Source organism: Oryctolagus cuniculus, chromosome 15, assembly GCF_964237555.1.
Source record: "Oryctolagus cuniculus chromosome 15, mOryCun1.1, whole genome shotgun sequence".
In the NCBI taxonomy this organism is placed as follows: Eukaryota; Metazoa; Chordata; class Mammalia; order Lagomorpha; family Leporidae; genus Oryctolagus; species Oryctolagus cuniculus.
Window position 1 is genome coordinate 77,178,502 of NC_091446.1, and position 19,859 is coordinate 77,198,360.

General features: G+C 41.5%; 1 protein-coding gene across 4 annotated transcripts in view; it reads right to left on the reverse strand.

The window, feature by feature from the left end:
* Window positions 1-19,859, reverse strand: part of LOC127488765 (glutamate receptor ionotropic, delta-1) — a 754,955-nt gene that overhangs the window by 121,404 nt on the left and 613,692 nt on the right. For all 4 annotated transcript variants that reach the window (XM_070057983.1, XM_070057984.1, XM_070057985.1 and 1 more), the window contains exon 12: window positions 19,000-19,138. In XM_070057983.1, the coding sequence (XP_069914084.1) occupies window positions 19,000-19,138 (139 nt within the window). The remainder of the gene's footprint in view (window positions 1-18,999; window positions 19,139-19,859) is intronic.

Sequence of the window (19,859 nt, forward strand, 5' to 3'; positions counted from 1 at the left end):
AAACAAGATAAAGGTAAGCAGGACATAAATAATAAGGAAGGATTTAATATTTATAGGTGACAAAATTACTGAGCTGAAGGTGCAATTTTCTTTTTGCCTATCTAGAAGACTCAAGAATTCTAACCAAATGGATGGCACTCAAGCTGGCTCTAATAAATACAGATGGTAGTTTTAAAAACCAATGATGTTGGTAAGGGCAGGGACAAAGGAAAAAACAAAAGTGAAGAAGTGGAGGAAGGAGGGGGAAAGAAGGAGAAGGACAATAAAGGAGGAAGAAACAGAAAAAGGGAGAGGAGGATGAAGTAGAGGGGAGATAGAGAAAATGTAGAAATGGGGGCGGGACATAGGGATGAGACAGAGGAGTGAAGACAAAGGGAGGAGAAAGTGAACAGGAAAGGAGAAAAGAGGAAGAGGAAAGGAGAAGGAATAGAATAGAGGAAGAAGGAGGAGAGAAGAGGGTAGGAGGAGGAGCAGAAAGAAGGGGGAACAGGGGAGAAGAAGAGATGGGAGAGAAGGGACCATGTGGGAGGGACACAGAGGGAAGGCGAGCGGAAGGCAGGAGGAAGAGGCCAAGGCTTCCCTCAGCATTGCACACAGGAAGCCTGCAAGGAGCAATCTCCACAGAGTAATCGGGGTAGAGTCTTCTCTTCTAGTGAGTTTGTTTGTTTGTTTGTTTATTTGAAAGGCGGAGATACAGAGAGAGGAGAGAGAGCGAGCGAGCGAGAGAGCACTTCTATCCACTGGTTCACTTTCTAAATGGCCGCAATAACCGAGCCCCAAGCACTTGGGCCATCTTGCCCTCACACCAGGCACTCTGACATGGGATGTGGGCCAACTAAGCAGTGTCTTAACTGCTGTGCCAAAGGCACACCCCATACTCTTATGGCTTTCCCAGGCCATAACAGAGAGCTGGATGGGAAGAGGAGCAGCCGGGATTGGAACCAGTGCCCTTTGCCAGCACTGCAGGCAGAGGCTTAACCTTCTACACCACAGTGCCAGCCCAGAAGGGGAGTCTTGGCTCAAGAGTATTATTCCACCCAAACAAGTTTAATTCATGTATGAACATAATAGAAAAAAGAGTCTCAGGTGTGCTATCTCAGAAATTAGCTCACTCTTGTTAGGTGTATTTCTCAAAAACCTACTCTGGCTGATCAAAAATGCCTAAGAGTAAAGAAATGAACCATGGCTAAATCATGGGTTTAAGAAACCATCAGGGGTCAGTGCTGTGGCACAGTGGATTAAGCCACTCCTTGGAACACTAGCATCCCATCTGAGTGCTGGTTTGAGTCCTGGCTCCTCTACTTCCCATCCAGCTTCCCACTGATGTGCCTGGGAAGGCAGCAGAAGATGGCTCAAGGACTTCAGCCCCTGCCACCCCTGTGGGAGACTAACATGGAGCTGGCTTCTGGCTTTGGCTTGGCCATTGCAGCTGTTTGGGGAGTGAACCAGTGGATGGTTTATAGCTACAAACACTTAAAAGTGAAAAGAAAGGCATTGAATCAGAAGTTAAGGGACTCACTAAATTCAAAACTAGCAGAATGCATAACAACCATAGGAGCAGAGAAATAAGATGGAGAATATAAAAACATCACAGAAATCCACAAAATCAAGGGTTGGTTCTTTAAAGAAATCCAATATACTGGCAAACCTTTAGTTACCTTGACTAAGAAGAAAAACAGAAGACCCAATAATGAGAATCAGAAATGAAACGAGGTTTATTAATCCCTATATTATAGAAATGATAAATGGCTGCAAGCAACTATTACAAACAATTATGTGCCAACAAATTGGATAACCTGGATTAAGTGGACAAATTTGCAGAAACACTCAACCTAGACTGAATCATGAAGAAATAGAAAATCTGAATAGACCTATTACTCATAAGGACATTGAATAAGTAATGAAAAACCTGGAAACATAGAAAGGCCCAGGACCATATAATTTAATTAGTGAATTCTACAAAATATATAAAGAATGTACAGTGATTCTCCTTGTATTCTTTTTTAAATATTTCAATTCATTTATTTGTACTGTATTTAAAAGGGAGAGACAGAGAGAGAAAGAGATCTTCCACCTAGTGGTTCACAGCAAGTCTTTTATTTATATCCCTAAATACTTGCAAAATCCAGGGATGGGTCCAGCTGTAGCCAGGGGCCCTCACACCAGGCACTCTGACATGGGATGTGGGCCACCTAAGCAGTGTCTAACTGCTGTGCCAAAGGCACACCCCATACTCTTATCAAAAATTTAAAAATGAAGAGGAGGGAACCCTTTCTGACCTACTCTATGAGGCCATCATTGTTACCCTGGTTCTGAAGCCAGGCGAAATCACTACAGAAGAAGAAAACTAAGATGAATACTGCCAATTAATATTTATGTAACATTCCCAAACAAAATTCTAGAATCTGCATTCAGCAGCATATTGAAAGGCTTATACACCATGACCAAGTGGGATTTATTTCTGGAAGGCAAGGATGTTCCAATATACAGAAATCAGTCAATGCAATATACTACATTAACAGATTGAAGGAAAAACCCCACACAGTCCAGCACTTCCATGATTAAAAAGTCTATACAGTAAGGGCTATAAATTCTTGGACTTAAAAAAGCATCAAAATAAACTGATCTTTTAATTCCGACCTGTCACAATGTTTTGAAGCCCCCTTGTATGAGAAATCTATGGCTCACGTCATATTCATGATGAAAGACCAAAAGCGTTTCCTCTACGGTGAGAAAAAGGAAATGGACATCTGCTTTCACCATTTCTCTTCAACAGTACCAGAAGTCCCAGACAGGTAAGAACATTAAACAATAAAGTCATTCATATTTGAAAGGAAGAAGTAAAAGTGTTTCTAGTCTCAGAATGATTTAATATGCAAAAAACACTAAAATTAAATACATAGAAATAAATATTCACACATCTATTAAAATCAGTAAACGAACTTAGTGAAAATGCAGGGCAAAAATCAACGTAAGTATTAGTTGTGTTTCAAAACAGTAACAATGGAATGTCTGAAAAGCAAATTATAAAAACAATCCCACACACAACAAAATCAAAAAGGATAAAATAATTCAGAATAAATTTAACCAGAGAGGCAAAAACATACCCACTGAAACCTATAAATGGTCGCTGAGATACAAATAAATACAATGATATCCTCCATAAATGGATTGGAAGATTTAATAACATGAAAATGTCAATATTTTCAAAAGTGATCTATTTTTTTAAGATTTATTTTATTTATTTGAAAGAGTTACAAAGAGGTAGAGCCAGAGAGAGAGAAAGAAGTCTTCCATCCGCTGGTTCACGTCCCAAATGAACTGCAATGGCCAGAGCTGAGCTGATCTGAAGCTACGAGCTAGGAGCTTCTTCCAGGTCTCCCAGGTGGGTGCAGGGGCTCAAGGAGTTGGGCCATCTTCTGCTGCTTTCCCAGGCCACACCAGAGAGCTGGATTGGAAGTGGAGCAGCCAGGACTCAAACCAGCGCCCATATGGGGATGCTGGCACTTTAACCTGCTGCGCCCCAGCGCCAGTCCCCCAAAGTGGTCTAAAAGTTTGATGCAATCTCTATTCAAATTCCAAGGTTGTTTTTTTTTTTTTTTTTTTTGAAATAGGAAAATCCATAAAATTCATATGGAATCTCACGATATGCCAAGTAGCCAAAACAATTTTGAAAAAGGACACAGTTGGAGGGCTTACATTTCCAACATACTCCAAGGGCAGATTTTGGTCTATAAGTTACAGCACCGATCTATCAGTACACTGACATTCCAAAGTGCCTGGGCTTGAGTCCTGTCTACACTCCCAATTCCAGCTTCCTGCTGAGGCAGACACTGGGAGGCAACAGGTGAAGGCTCCAGTACTTGCATCTCTGCCGCCCAAATGGGAGACCCGGACTGAGTTCCCAATCCTGGCTTGGGTCTGTCACAGCCCTAGATGTTGTGGGCATCTGGGTAGTGAACCAGCAGATAGGAGTTTTCTTGTGTGTCTCTGTCTCTATTTAACTTTCTCAAATAAATAATTAAATAAATACTTTAAAAACATTCTCCAAAGTTACAGTAATGGATACAATGTGGTACTGGCACGAAAAGAGACAAAAGGCAAATTGACTGGAACAGAGCACCCAAAACAAACCCTCTCACATATGGCTAAATGGTTTTAAACAAGGATGTAACCATTACCCTGATTTCAAAACCACCCAAAGATACTACAAGAAAAGAAAATTACAGGAAATTAACCCCGATGAACATCCATGAACAAATCCTCAATAAAAGTACTAGGAATCCTAGTTCAACAACATGTGAAAAGGATCCTACTCCATGCCCAGGGAGAATTTATCCTAAGGTTGCAAGGATGTTTCAACACATGCAAATCAATAAAGGTGATTCATCATATTAACAGAATGAAGGATTAAAAATACACATTCATTTCAACAGATGCAGAAAAAGCATTTGACAAAATTAATGATAAAAAAATCTTAACAAATTAACAAGAGAAATCATGCATCTTAACATAACAGAGACCATAAGTGGCAAGCCTATACTTATCATCATATTAAATGGTGAAAATCTGGGGCTGCAACTGTGGTGTAGCGCTTTAGGCTGCCGCCTGCAGCACTTGCCTCCCATATGGGCACCAGTTTGAGTTCTGCTTTAGTTCTGATCCAGCTGTCTGCTCATGTGTCTGGGAAAGTAGAGGAGGAGGGCCCAAGTGCCTGGGCCCCTGCACCATGTGGGAGATCCAGAAGAGGCTCCTGGCTCCCAGCTTTGGATCTGCCCAGCCCAGGCAGTTGCTGCCATTTGGGGAGTGGATGGAAGATCTCTGTCTCTTCCTCTCTCTCTGTAACTTTGCCTTTCAAATAAAGAAATAAATCTTTAAAAACAATGGTGAAAAGCTGAAGGGAAGGATACCCATTCTCATCACATCTATTCAATATAGTGCTGGCAGTACTAGCCAGAGAAATTTAGTCAACGGAAAGAAATAAAAAGCATTCACATTGGGAAGTAAGAAATAAAAACTGTCTCTATTTGCAAATGGCATGACCTTCTATGTAGAAGACATTAAAGTATGTCACCAAATCAGTGTTAGAACTAATAAATGAATGCAGTAAATTTGCAGATAGAAAATTCACATGCAAAAATCAGGAGTGCTACTACAAACTAACAATGAACTATTAGAAAAAGCAATTAAGAAAATAATCCCATTTGGAATAGTATAAACAAGAAAATTCTTAGGTATAAATTTAAACAAGGAATTGAACCATCTGTACATTGCAAAGTAGAAAATGTTGGTCTAAGGAATTGAAGACACGAATAAATGAAAAGATATCCTGTGTTGATTGACTTAAAAAGATTGTTAACAATATGCATACTACCCAAAGCAATGTAGAGATTCAGTACATCTATCAAAATTCCAATGATAATTTTCTCAGAAATAGAAAAAAATATCCTAAAGTTCCAATGGAATCCTAGAAGATTCTTGAATAGCCAATCCTGAGCAAGAAGAACAAAGCTAGAAGCATACTACCTGATCTTAAAATGTAAACAAACAAATATTATAAAACTGGAATAGCTGAGCAGAAAGAAGACTGGCATAAAGACACACACAGTAGACAATAAAGAGTACAGAAATAAGCCCGTACAATTAGAGTCAATCGGCCTTCATTTGGTTTTGGTCCAAAATTGCCAGTGGGGAGGAAAGTCTCTTCAATGAATGGTGTTGGGAAAACTGGATAATCACACATGGAAGAATTAAAATAGAGCCTTACGGCAACCATATTAAAAAATAAACTCACAGTGGATTAAAGATTAAAAAATAAGATCTGAAACTGTAAAAGTTCCAGAAGAAAACACAGGAGCCAAGTTTTAAGATATTGGTCTGGGTAGTGATTTTTCAGATGTGATCCCCAAGGCACAGGCAACAATAGATTAAAGAGAGTGCATCAAACTGAACATTTTCCATACAACAGCTACAGAGTGAAGAGAGAACTTAAAAAATTACAGAAAATCTTTACAAACTATACATGTGATGATGCATTAAGGAGCTCAAACAACTCTATAGCAAGACAAAGTAATATCTCACAAATAGGCAAAGGACCTGTATATATATTTCTCAAAAGACATATTAATGGCCAACAGGTATATTTAAAAATGTTCAATATCTACCAGTACGCCCATGTTTACTGCAGCTCAATTCACAATAGCTGAGATATGGAACGATCATAGATGACTGAATAAAGAAAATGTAGTATAAATACATGATGGAATACTACTCAGCCTTAAAAAAGAATGAAACACTGACTTTTGCAACAAAATGGATGCAACTGGAGATCATTAGGCACAGTAAATAAGCCAGATCCCCCCAAAAAATATGTTTTCTCTCATTTGTTATAGTTAAAATGTACAGAGAGTATTAGAAAAGTTAATATAGTTCCTGGTGCTGTCACGTAGTAGGCTAAGCCTTGGCCTGCAGTGCTGGTATCCCATATGGGTACCAGTTTGTGTCCCACTGCTCTGATTCTGATCCAGCTCTCTGCTATGGCCTGGGAAAGCAGTAGAAGATGGCACAAGTGCTTAGGCACCTGCACCCACATGGGAGACCTAGAAGAAGTTCCTGGCTCCTGGCTTTGGGTCGGCCCAGCTCCAGCAGTTGTGGCCATTTGGGGAGTGAACCAGCAGACAGAAGACTGTTCTCTCTGTGTGTGTCTCTCTCTGTGTCTATAACTCTGCCTCTCAAGTAAATAATATAAAAACTTTTAAAAAGTTAATACATATGAGTGAAATTGACATCTTTGGATTTGATTAGTTTATAGTCTTTGTCTATATCCCTGCTGAACAATGCTCTCTCTGCTTTTTCCTTGTTGAACATTTTATTTAGTGGAGAATTAAGGCTTTGACTAATGTTCTCTTTATATTAATAAAAATCAAATAAAAATATGTAATAGCATGAAAAAAAAAACCAGTAAAGTGATAGATTATAGCAGGAACTTCTACAACCAAAAGAGACCAGGGTATGAAGCTCAATTGACAAACAGTTCAGGACTGTGAAGAGGCAATTCGCAGGAGAGAAATGCTGCCTAGTGCTGAGATGCCAGGTGTCCAGAGGTAGGGACCTCAAGAAAGCTGTGCTCCTCTTCCCCAGGGACTGCTGGCTCTCCCTGGAGCCCCTGCATGCTGGGGGAGAATAGGATAGGCACAGAGGGGACTGGGGACTTGTGGGTCCGACTCCTCCCCACCTCCCTCTTCTCTCTCTTCTGCTCCTCCCCGGGAATGGAGATGAACACAAAATGCTCAAAGGAGGCCCAGGGTGAAGGGAACTGGAATAATCAGAGCCAGCAGCCGGTAAAAATCAAATGCCTCCATGTCCCTGGGCTCCCCTCATGGCACAGGTTTCTGATGAGAAATACACACACACACACACACACACACACCCCTTTCCACCAGTTCCACGGCCATTTAAATGCTGAATGAAACATTATGAATGGGAGAAAGACTCATTATTCTAAAACATGGGAGACCAGGATGCACAGTCACCCACACTGCCCACCTGTCCTCCTCACCTTGGCCCCGGGCCTGGAAGACAACCAACAAAACCCTCTGGACTTCCGTATAAGTCTTTGTGTGCTGAGATGGGCAACTGCTCACGGGCCATGGTGTGAAACACTTCTGGCTCCACACACTTTGTATCTAGACCAAAGCTGCACTCTTCAAAAACATGAAAACTCTGTCACGTATGGCAACAGGGATGAAGCTGGAGCAGAATATGCTAAATGAAATAAGCCAACTACATACAGACAGATATAAGGGATGCACGATCTCACTCATATGTGCAATCTAAAAAAACTGAACTCGAGCGGAGGAGGCAAGATGGCGGAATAGGAAGGGAGCACACTGATAGTCCAGGGAGAGATAGTTTAATAAAAGTGGAGATACTGCAGGTTCAAGGAAGAGTAGGGGAGGAAACAGCAGAAGAAACTCTTCTGGAACGCGTGATTCACAGCGGACCTGCGTGGAGAGCGTGGGAGCCCACAGTTTGGGACACCAGCGGCAGACTCAACACACCAGTGCTGGAACACAAGGTGAGCCAAACCTCAATAGCCTGAGACACCCGCAGGCAAGCGGAGAGAGGAGACTAGAGGGAACGACCCCCGGGGGGGGGAGTTCACCAGGCTAACTGGAAGAGAGAGAGAGAAAAAAAAAAGGTGACTGGTACGGACACGGGTTTCTCTCTCTCCGCTCACCTCTCAAGGGCGAGCAAGACAAAGAGCAGGCGCCATCTTGGACATACCTCATAAGCAGAGCGACCTCAGGTCTGCACCGGCCCTGAGCCTAGCAGAAAAACCTGACTCTGGGTGGGGCAAATTAACAGGAGATTAGGACCTAGTAAATCTGTGGTGCTACTGAACTGAGACTGTGAAAAAAGAGACGGTGGGGGAGAGAACTCACGGAATTCACGTGAGCACTCTCCAGAGATGCTACAATTCCGTAACTTTGGCAACCCAGTAGGAGACTGAAGGAGAATTTGAGCCCACTCTGAGGGCCGAACAGATTCCCTGTGTGGTCCTTGGGAAAGAGCTTCTGATCTCTGGCTCCTGTGGGTATATCATTTGCCTGCTAACTACCTCCAACTTCGTTCAGCTGTGCGGAATTACTTCCCCTTTGAATCAAAAAAAGAGAGAGAGAGAGATTTACCATGCCTAACCTGGGAGTGTCACCTTTGGCACACCAAACAGAGCTCTCAGGCCACACCCATCTCAAGCCCTAAGGCTCCATCAAAAACAGATAGTCCACTTAATCTAGAGCCATAGTATAACAAGAAAAAGCACCACAGTGAAGAAACCAAATATCTCCAATATGACAAATAACAAACGCAAAAACCGAGGTAATAAAAACAAGGAAGTCACCATGACGCCCTCAAATGAAAAAGACACCCCAATTCAAGATTATGAAGAGGATGAGTTAGAAGAAATGCAAGAAGCAGATCTCAAAAAATGATAAGAACATTAAGAAGTTCTCAAAAACAAATTCTTGAACTACAGAAATCCTTAATGGACAAGACAGAAAATCTCTCTCATGAAAATGAAATATTAAGGAGGAATCAAAATGAAACGAAACAACTAGTACAACAGGAAACTGTGATAGTGACTGAAGTGAAGAATTCAATAGATCAAATGAAAAACACAATAGAGAGCCTTACAAACAGAATGGGTGAAGCAGAAGAGAGAATATAGGACTTAGAAGACAGAGAACAGGAAAGGATACAGTCAGACCAAAGAAAAGAAGAGGAAATTAGAAATCTAAAACATATTGTCGGGAATCTTCAGGATACTATTAAAAAACCCAACATTTGGGTTCTAGGAGTTCCTGAAGGCATGGAGAGGGAGAAAGGATTAGAAGGCCTTTTTAGTGAGATAGTAGCAGAAAATTTCCCGGGTTTGGAGAAGGACAGAGACATCCTAGTACAGGAAGCTCACAGAACCCCTAATAAACACGACCAAAAGAGATCCTCACCACGACACGTTGTAATTAAACTCTCCACAGTGAAACATAAAGAAAAGATCCTAAAATGTGCAAGAGAGAAACGTCAGATTACTCTCAGAGGATCTCCCATCAGACTCACAGCTGACTTCTCAGCAGAAACTCTACAAGCTAGGAGGGAATGGCGAGATATAGCCCAGGTACTAAGAGAGAACAACTGCCAGCCCAGAATATTATATCCTGCAAAGCTATCGTTTGTGAATGAAGGTGAAATAAAGACTTTTCATAGCAAACAGAAATTGAAAGAATTTGTCGCCACTCGTCCAGCCCTGCAACAGATGCTTAAAGATGTGTTGCACACAGAAACACAGAAACACGGTCATCAATATGAAAGAAGGTAAAGGAAGGAAACCTCACAGCAAAAGATCACAGGGAATTCAAAGCATATATTAGAACTTATCTTTGGCAAATGGCAGGGCAAAGTTACCACTTTTCATTAGTCACATTGAAAGTTAATGGCCTGAACTGTCCAGTTAAAAGACATCGATTGGCTGATTGGGTTAAGGAACAAAACCCATCTATTTGCTGCTTACAAGAAACACATCTTTCCAACAAAGATCCATACAGACTGAAAGTGAAAGGCTGGAAAAAGATATACCATGCCAACAGAAATGAAAAAAGAGCGGGCGTAGCCATCTTAATATTGGACAACATAAACTTTACCACAAAAACTGTTAAGAGAGACAAAGAGGGGCACTATATAATGATTAAGGGATCAATTCAACAGGAAGATATAACAATTATCAATGTATATGCACCTAACTACAGGGCACCAGTTTATCTAAAATATTTGTTAAGAGACTTAAAGGGAGACTTAGACCCCAGTACAATAGTACTGGGGGACTTCAATACTCCATTCTCAGAAATAGACAGATCAACAGGACAGAAGATCAACAAGGATACAGTAGATTTAAACGACACTATACCCCAAATGAATCTCACAGATATATACAGAAGTTTCAATCCTACAGCTAAAGATTTTACATTCTTCTCAGCAGTACATGGAACCTTCTCTAGGATTGACCACATACTAGGCCATAAAGCAAGTCTCAGCAAATTCAAAAGAATTAGAATCATACCATGCAGCTTCTCAGACCATAAAGGAATGAAGTTGGAAAGTAGCAACTCAGGAATCCCTAGAGCATACGCAAACACATGGAGATTGAACAACATGCTCCTGAATGAACAATGGATCATAGAAGAAATCAAAAGAGAAATAAAAAATTTTCTGGAAGTAAATGAGGATAACAGCACAACATACCAAAACTTATGGGATGCAGCAAAAGCAGTGTTAAGAGGAAAGTTTATATCAATAGGTGCCTACATCAAGAAATTGGAAAGGCACCAAATAGATGAGCTTTCTATTCACCTCAAGGATCTAGAAAACCTACAGCAAACCAGACCCAAATCTAGTAGGAGAAGAGAAACAATTAAAAGCAGAGAAAAAATCAACAGGATTGAATCAAAAAAAACATTACAAAAAATCAGCCAAACGAGGAGCTGGTTTTTTGAAAAAATAAACAAAATTGACACCCCATTGGCCCAACTAACTAAAAAAAGAAGAGAAAAGACCCAAATCAATAAAATCAGAGATGAAAAAGGAAATGTAACAACAGACACCACAGAAATAAAAAGAATCATCAGAAATTACTACAAGGACTTGTATGCCAGCAAACAGGGAAACCTATCAGAAATGGATAGATTCCTGGACACATGCAACCTACCTAAATTGAACCAGGAAGACATAGAAAACATAAACAGACCCATAACTGAGACAGAAATTGAAACAGTAATAAAGGCCCTCCCAACAAAGAAAAGCCCAGGACCAGATGGATTCACTGCTGAATTCTACCAGACATTTAAGGAAGAACTAACTCCAATTCTTCTCAAACTATTCAGAACAATCGAAGAAGAGGGAATCCTCCCAAATTCTTTGTATGAAGCCAGCATCACCTTAATTCCTAAGCCGGAAAAAGATGCAGCACTGAAAGAGAATTACAAACCAATATCCCTGATGAACATAGATGCAAAAATCCTCAATAAAATTCTCGCCAATAGAATGCAACAACACATCAGAAAGATCATCCACCCAGACCAAGTGGGATTTAGCCCTGGTATGCAGGGATGGTTTAATGTGCGCAAGACAATCAATGTGATACACCACATTAACAGACTGCAGAAGAAAAACCATATGATTATCTCAATAGATGCCGAGAAAGCATTTGATAAAATACAACACCCGTTCATGATGAAAACTCTAAGCAAACTGGGTTTGGAAGGAACATTCCTCAATACAATCAAAGCAATCTATGAAAAACCCACAGCCAACATCCTATTGAATGGGGAAAAGTTGGAAGCATTTCCACTGAGATCTGGTACCAGACAGGGATGCCCACTCTCACCACTGCTATTCAATATAGTTCTGGAGGTTCTAGCCAGAGCTATTAGGCAAGAAAAAGAAATTAAAGGGATACAAATCGAGAAGGAAGAACTCAAACTATCCCTCTTTGCAGATGACATGATTCTTTATTTAGGGGACCCAAAGAACTCTACTAAGAGACTATTGGAACTCATAGAAGAGTTTGGCAAAGTAGCAGGGTATAAAATCAATGCACAAAAATCAACAGCCTTTGTATACACAGACAATGCCATGGCTGAAGAAGAACTTCTAAGATCAATCCCATTCACAATAGCTACAAAAACAATCAAATACCTTGGAATAAAGTTAACCAAGGATGTTAAAGATCTCTACGATGAAAATTACAAAACCTTAAAGAAAGAAATAGAAGAGGATACCAAAAAATGGAAAAATCTTCCATGCTCATGGATTGGAAGAATCAATATCATCAAAATGTCCATTCTCCCAAAAGCAATTTATAGATTCAATGCAATCCCAATCAAGATACCGAAGACCTTCTTCTCAGATCTGGAAAAAATGGTGCTGAAATTTATATGGAGGCACAAGAGACCTCAAATAGCTAAAGAAATCTTGTACCACAAAAACAAAGCCGGAGGCATCACAATACCAGATTTCAGGACATACTACAGGGCAGTTGTAATAAAAACAGCATGGTACTGGTACAGAAACAGATGGATAGACCAATGGAACAGAATTGAAACACCAGAAATCAACCCAAACATCTACAGCCAACTTAGATTTGATCAAGGATCTAAAACTAATTCCTGGAGCAAGGACAGTCTATTCAATAAATGGTGCTGGGAAAATTGGATTTCCACGTGCAGAATCATGAAGCAAGACCCCTACCTTACACCTTACACAAAAATCCACTCAACATGGATTAAAGACCTAAATCTATGACCTGACACCATCAAGTTACTAGAGAACATTGGAGAAACCCTTCAAGATATTGGCACAGGCAAAGAATTTCTGGAAAAGACCCGGGAGGCACAGGCAGTCAAAGCCAAAATCAACTATTGGGATTGCATCAAATTGAGAAGTTTCTGTACTGCAAAAGAAACAGTCAGGAGAGTGAAGAGACAACCGACAGAATGGGAAAAAATATTTGCAAACTATGCAACAGACAAAGGGTTAATAACCAGAATCTACAAAGAGATCAAGAAACTCCACAAAAACAAAACCAACAACCCACTTAAGAGATGGGCCAAGGACCTCAATAGACATTTTTCAAAAGAGGAAATCCAAATGGCCAACAGACACATGAAAAAATGTTCAAGGTCATTAGCAATCAGGGAAATGCAAATAAAAACCACAATGAGGTTTTACCTCACCCCGGTTAGAATGGCTCACATACAGAAATCTACCAACAACAGATGCTGGCGAGGATGTGGGGAAAAAGGGACACTAACCCACTGTTGGTGGGAATGCAAACTGGTCAAGCCACTATGGAAGTCAGTCTGGAGATTCCTCAGAAACCTGAAGATAACCCTACCGTTCGACCCAGCCATCCCACTCCTTGGAATTTACCCAAAGGAATTTAAATTGGCAAACAAAAACGCGGTCTGCACCCTAATGTTTATTGCAGCTCAATTCACAATAGCTAAGACCTGGAACCAACCTAAATGCCCATCAACGGTAGACTGGATAAAGAAATTATGGGATATGTACTCTTTAGAATACTATACCGCAGTAAGAAAGAACGAAATCCAGTCATTTGCAACAAAATGGAGGAATCTGAAACACATCATGCTGAGTGAAATAAGCCAGTCCCAAAGGGACAAATACCATATGTTCGCCCTGATCGGTGACAACCGACTGAACACCAAAAAGGAAACCTGTTGAAGTGAAATGGACACTATGGGAAACGGTGACTTGATCAGCATAGCCCTGACTGTTAATGAACAACTTAATACATTATCCCTCTTAGTAGTTATTTTTTGTCTGTTCTACTTAATATGACTGGTTTAATTCTGTAATTAATACACAGTTATTCTTAAGTGTTGAAATTTAACTGAAATGTGATCCCTGTTAAACATAAGAGTAGGAATAAGAGAGGGAAGAGATGTACAATTTGGGACATGCTCAAACTGACTTGCCCCAAATGGTAGAGTTAGAAACATACCAGGGGACTCCAATTTAATCCCATCAAGGTGGCATGTACCAATGCCATCTCACCAGTCCAAGTGATCAATCTTAGTTCACAATTGATCATAATGAAAGGACTAAGAGTCAAAGGGAGCACATAATCAAGTCTAGTACCTGCTAATACTAACCGATAGAATAAATAAAGGGGAGAGTGATCCAACATGGGAAGCGAGATACTCAGCAGACTCATAGAATGGCGGATGTCCTAAATAGCACTCTGGCCTCAGAATCAGCCCTAAAGGCATTCGGATCTGGCTGAAAAGCCCATGAGAGTATTTCAGGCATGGAAAGCCAAGACACTCTGGCAAAAAAAAAAAAAAAAAAAAAAAAAAAAAAAAAAAAAAAACCCTAAATGAAAGATCTCTGTGAGTGAGATCCCAGTGGAAAGAACAGGTCTTCAAAGAAGGAGGTACCTTTCTCTGAAGGGAGGAGAGAACCTCCACTTTGACTATGACCTTGTCTAAACAAGATAAGAATCGGTGAACTCAAAAGGCTTCCATAGCCTTGGAAACTCATGACTGGTGCATAGGGAGATTACTGATGTCATAAACAGGAGTGTCAATTTGTAAAGTCAACAACAGGAGTCACTGTGCACTTACTCCTCATGTAGGATCTCTGTCCTTAATGTGCTGTACATTGAGACTTAAAGCTATAATGAGTACTCAAACAGTATATTTCGCTTTGTGTTTCTATGGGGGTGCAAACTGTTGAAATCTTTACTTAATGTATACTAAACCGATCTTCTGTAAAAAAAAAAAAGAAATTATCAATTCCCAACTTGACTCTCACTGGGATTAAACATGACAATAGGTCTGATCTGATTTCATCATCATTTAAAAAATCATCTATTATTTTTCACTTTATGTTTGTGTGGGAGCTAACTGTTGAAATCTTTACTTAATGTATGCTAAACTGATCTTCTGTATATAAAGAGAATCGAAAATGAATCCTCATGTGAATGGAAGGGGAGAGGGAGTGGGAAAGGGGAGGGATGCGGGTGGGAGAGATGTTATGGGGGGGAAGCCATTGTAATCCATAAGCCGTACTTTGCAAATTTATATTCATTAAATAAAAGTTAAAAAAAAAAACTGAACTCATCAAAGCAGAGACCAGAATGGTGGCTGAAGGAAATGTGAGGTTTTGGTGCAAGGTAGAAAAGTTTCAGTTACATAGGATGAGTAAGTTGTGAAGGTCTAAGCACTGGTGGTACTCATTAGCAATGCTATAGGTATAGCTGGAATTTTTAACTAAGAAGCTAAGATCTTATATGTTCTCACCACACACGCACATGATGGCCATGTGAAGTGATCGCTATGTTTTCCTTGTCTGTGGTCATCATTTCATAATGTATTGTGTCGTATGGCACACACACACACATATGCAGTATATCCATTAGAGGATTGCATTTATTTTCTTTCTTTCTTTCTTTCTTTCTTTCTTTCTTTCTTTCTTTCTTTCTTTCTTTCTTTCTTTCTTTTTCAGGCAGAGTTAGACAGAGAGAGAGAGACAGAGAGAAAGGTCTTCCTTTTCCGTTGGTTCACCCCCGAAATGGCTGCTATGGCTGGTGCGCTGCAGCTGGCACGCTGCGGCCGGCATCCAAAGCCAGGAGCCAGGTGCTTCCTCCTGGTCTCCCATGCGGGTGCAGGGCCCAAGGAGTTAAGCCATCCTCCACTGCCTTCCCGGGCCACAGCACAGAGCTGGACTGGAAGAGGAGCAACCGGGACAGAATCCGGCGCCCCAACCAGGACTAGAACCCAGGGTACCGGCGCTGCAGGCAGAGGATTAGCTTAGTGAACCACGGTGTAGGCCAGAGAATTGCATTTTCAACAAGTGATGCTCAAGGAACTGGACAAATGAGAGAAAGAGAGAGAGAGAGAGAGAGAGGCTTCAACCTAAACCTAAGCCTCAAACTTTATATAAAACTAATTGTTTGCTGAATTGTAAAACTGCAAAAATTCAAAAGATTTAGGTGGAAGGAGAAAACACAAGACAATCTTCAGAGTCTCTGGCTAAGCAAAGATTTGACACCAAAAGCAGGATCCATAAAAAAAAAAAGTTTCTAAATTTAACCTTATCAAAATTAAAACCTCTTCTCTATGTAAAGATTCTGTTAAAGGGTTGAAAAGACCCCTTAGAATGGTAGGACTTATTTGCAAATCACTTACTTGACAACGCATATCTAAACTGCATAAAAAGCTTTCCAAATTCAAACAGTAAAAATCAATCACTCTCATTGGAAAATGAACAAAAGACAAAAGCAGCTATTTCCCTGAACAGGATGCACAGATAGGGAATGAGCACAGGAAATGGTCTCTACTTCATGAATCCTTAGGGAGATGCAAAATGAGACCCACACAAGACAGCTCTGCACACTACCAGCATGGTCAAAGGAAAGACAGTTACACACCAGGTGCTGGCAGAGATGCAGAGAAGCTGGACCACTCCCCCACTGCTGGCAGAAATGTAAAATGGTATGGCCGCTGTGGAAGGCAGTTGGATAGTTTAAAAAAAAAAAAAAACTCAACATGTAATTACCATATGACCCCGCAATTGCACTCTTGCATATTTATCACATGTAAATGAAAACTTATGTTCACGCAAAAATGTGCACCCAAATGTTCATACCAGCTTTATTCATAATTACCAAGAACTGGAAACAACCCATATGTCCTTCAATGGGTGACTAAACAAACTGTAGTACACAGGATGCCACTCATCAATACAAAGCAATGAACTATTAATACATACAATAAGCTGGATAAATGTACGAGATTATGCTGAAGGAGCTAAAGCCAAAAGATATGACCCATTTGTATAACATGATTGGAAGCATAAAATTTTATAATTAGAGGGCAATTAGAGATTGCCATGATTAGGGATGGAAAGAGAGGGCAAGAACTAGGAAGAGGCAAGTATGGTTATCACGGGATGACACAAGGGATTCCTGTTGTGATAGGACTGCTCAGTGTCTGTACTGTGGAGGTGGCTACTCACCAAATGCACACAGACACACAGAAAGACACAAAGAACCAAATGCATACATACACACACAGAGAGACACAGAATCAAATGCACACATACACACAGACATACAGACCAAAATGCACACACACAGACACAGATGCATACAGGAGGGGAAGGCTGAATAAAATCCATCAATTCTATCAATGTCAGTACGCTGCCTGTGGTACAATACTAACTTTTCAAAATATTTCCACTGGGTGAGACTGGGTAAAGGACACTGGAAGACCGTCATATTGTCTCTTAAAATTGCACGCAAATCTACAATTGTCTCAGTCAAAATGTCAGTTTAATACAGACACTAGATAATATCATACTTAACCTTGAACCCTGATCAAGGAGTCTGAACTCTTTGAGAAGCTCATTGAGTGTGGCTGGTTTGAGGACAGCCACGATGCAGAGTGGATGTGATAACAGAGCGGGATGGATTACAGAGGCTACTGAAGGCAGAGACTCAGAAAATCCCAGCTGGGGCTCAAATGAGGGGTCATATGGAAGCCCACAGAGAGTGCAGTGAGTGTGGAATAGATCTGTGAGGCGGCCACGTCAGCAATCACATTCTCGATGTGCATTTCCGAGTCTGATCATAAAATAAAAGCATTTCCAAGAGGCATCCATCCATCCTGAACTCATTCTTCTAGGCCATCATTTTAACATTTTGTAAAAATGAAGACAGTCTTTGAGTCCTTGGTTTCAATAATTTTTAAAGGTTTCATTTATGTATTTTCATCTTATTTAAAAGGCAGAGAGAGGTGGGCGATGAAGGGCAGGGATCCTCCATCTGCTGGTTCACTCCTACAATGCCCACAGTAACTGAGTCTGGAACAGGCCAAAGCCTGGAGCCTGGAACTCAATCCAGATCTCCCATGTGGGTGGCAGAGACCCAAGTGCCTGAGCCATTATTACCTGCTGCCTCCCAGGGTGTGTGTAAGTTAGCAGAAAGCTGAAACCAGAAGTGGAGCCAGCGCCGGCGCCGCGGCTCACTAGGCTAATCCTCCGCCTAGCGGCGCCGGCACACCGGGTTCTAGTCCTGGTTGGGGCGCCGGATTCTGTCCCGCTTGCCCCTCTTCCAGGCCAGCCCTCTGCTGTGGCCAGGGAGTGCAGTGGAGGATGGCCCAGGTGCTTGGGCCCTGCACCCCATGGGAGACCAGGAAAAGCACCTGGCTCCTGGCTCCTGCCATCGGATCAGCGCGGTGCGCCGGCCGCAGCGCGCCGGCCACAGCGGCCATTGGAGGGTGAACCAACGGCAAAGGAAGACCTTTCTCTCTGTCTCTCTCTCTCTCACTGTCCACTCTGCCTGTCAAAAAAAAAAAAAAAAAAAAAAGAAGTGGAGCCAGGACTCAAACTCGGGCTCCTCAATATGGGATGTGGGCATCCCAACAGCATCCTAACCTCTTTGCCAAATGCCTGCCCTGGTTTCAAAAATTGTTGAAATGTAAGTGGAATAAGTTTTCTATTCTTTGTGATAATTGGCATGTTTTAAATCACTTTAAGGTATTTGAAGATTTGAAAAATATTAGACTTGTGACTTAAATTAATTTTAACTAAACATTGATAAAATTTGCTTAAATGTCTGCGAACAAGTTTAAATGTCAGAGGAAATTTAATTTGTTAATCTTAATGTTTGATTTGTTGACTTTTGTAAGCAGCATTCAAAGTTCAAAGACATGAATTTATACATTTATGCAATTGTACAGGAAACAAAATACAACAAGAATGAAGCTCTTCTCTTGGCATGAAAGATTTTAGTTATCTGACTGCAGATCCAGGATCTGAGTCTCTCTGTGCCCTCAGGTTCTATCCACAACACCTGAGAGCCCTGACAGGTTTGTACCATGTCTTACATCACTCTAGATCTAGAAGAAGGAACAGGCTTACCTTATGGGGTTGTCCATCCTGGACACTGTGAGGAAGGCAGCAAGGTTGGCTGTGTAGGAGGAGCACACGATGAGGGTGAAGAGCCACCAACTGCCCATCACGATGCGCATCGCCATGGAGTTCACGGAAGATTCACCACCTGCGGAAGGCAGGCAGGGTGAACTGGCCAGTGGGGGTGGGGGATGGGAGCTTCACTCCCTTCCCCAGAGACCTGCTCTGCCCTGTGGCCAGGCCAGGGGACCAGGGAAGGGACTGCCCACTGCGTGAGGGGAGCTTTGCTGGTAGCAGCCAAGACGTCTACAGCTACTGACCTTGGAACAGGATGGAGGACCACAGAACACGCAGGAGTCCAGACGGGCCGTGCAGGGATAAGAAGCGTGCCACAACACCGGGGACAGAATTCTGAATGCCAAAACCTTCTCACTGAGGTGAGAACTCCTAGGGCAGCATCCCCTCTGATTCCAAAGCCACGCAGAGTAGACTCAGAGATTTTGTAAATACAGGCTGTCTACCCAGAGGGTTCCAGAGCTTTCTTTTCAACCAAGGAATAAGATGTACCATACGACTTCTATTAATATTCAACCCTCACTAGAAGACTTTTTCTCCAGGATTCTCAGAAATCATTGCAAGTAACTTTCAGGGAGAAGCTGCCTCTTTCAGGCCAATTATTTCTCCTTGGTCCCTTAGGTGGTAGCAGAGGAAAGCTCCTCACTGCCCACCTATTCTCCTTATATAACCTTGAAAAGCTTTCACTAGGGTAAAAACAGGACCACGACTCACATTAGGAACTTTGCAATTTGTCCTTTTCCACCCCAAATTGCACGGTGCAGAACCCTCAAGCAGAGGAGAATGCCTAGCAG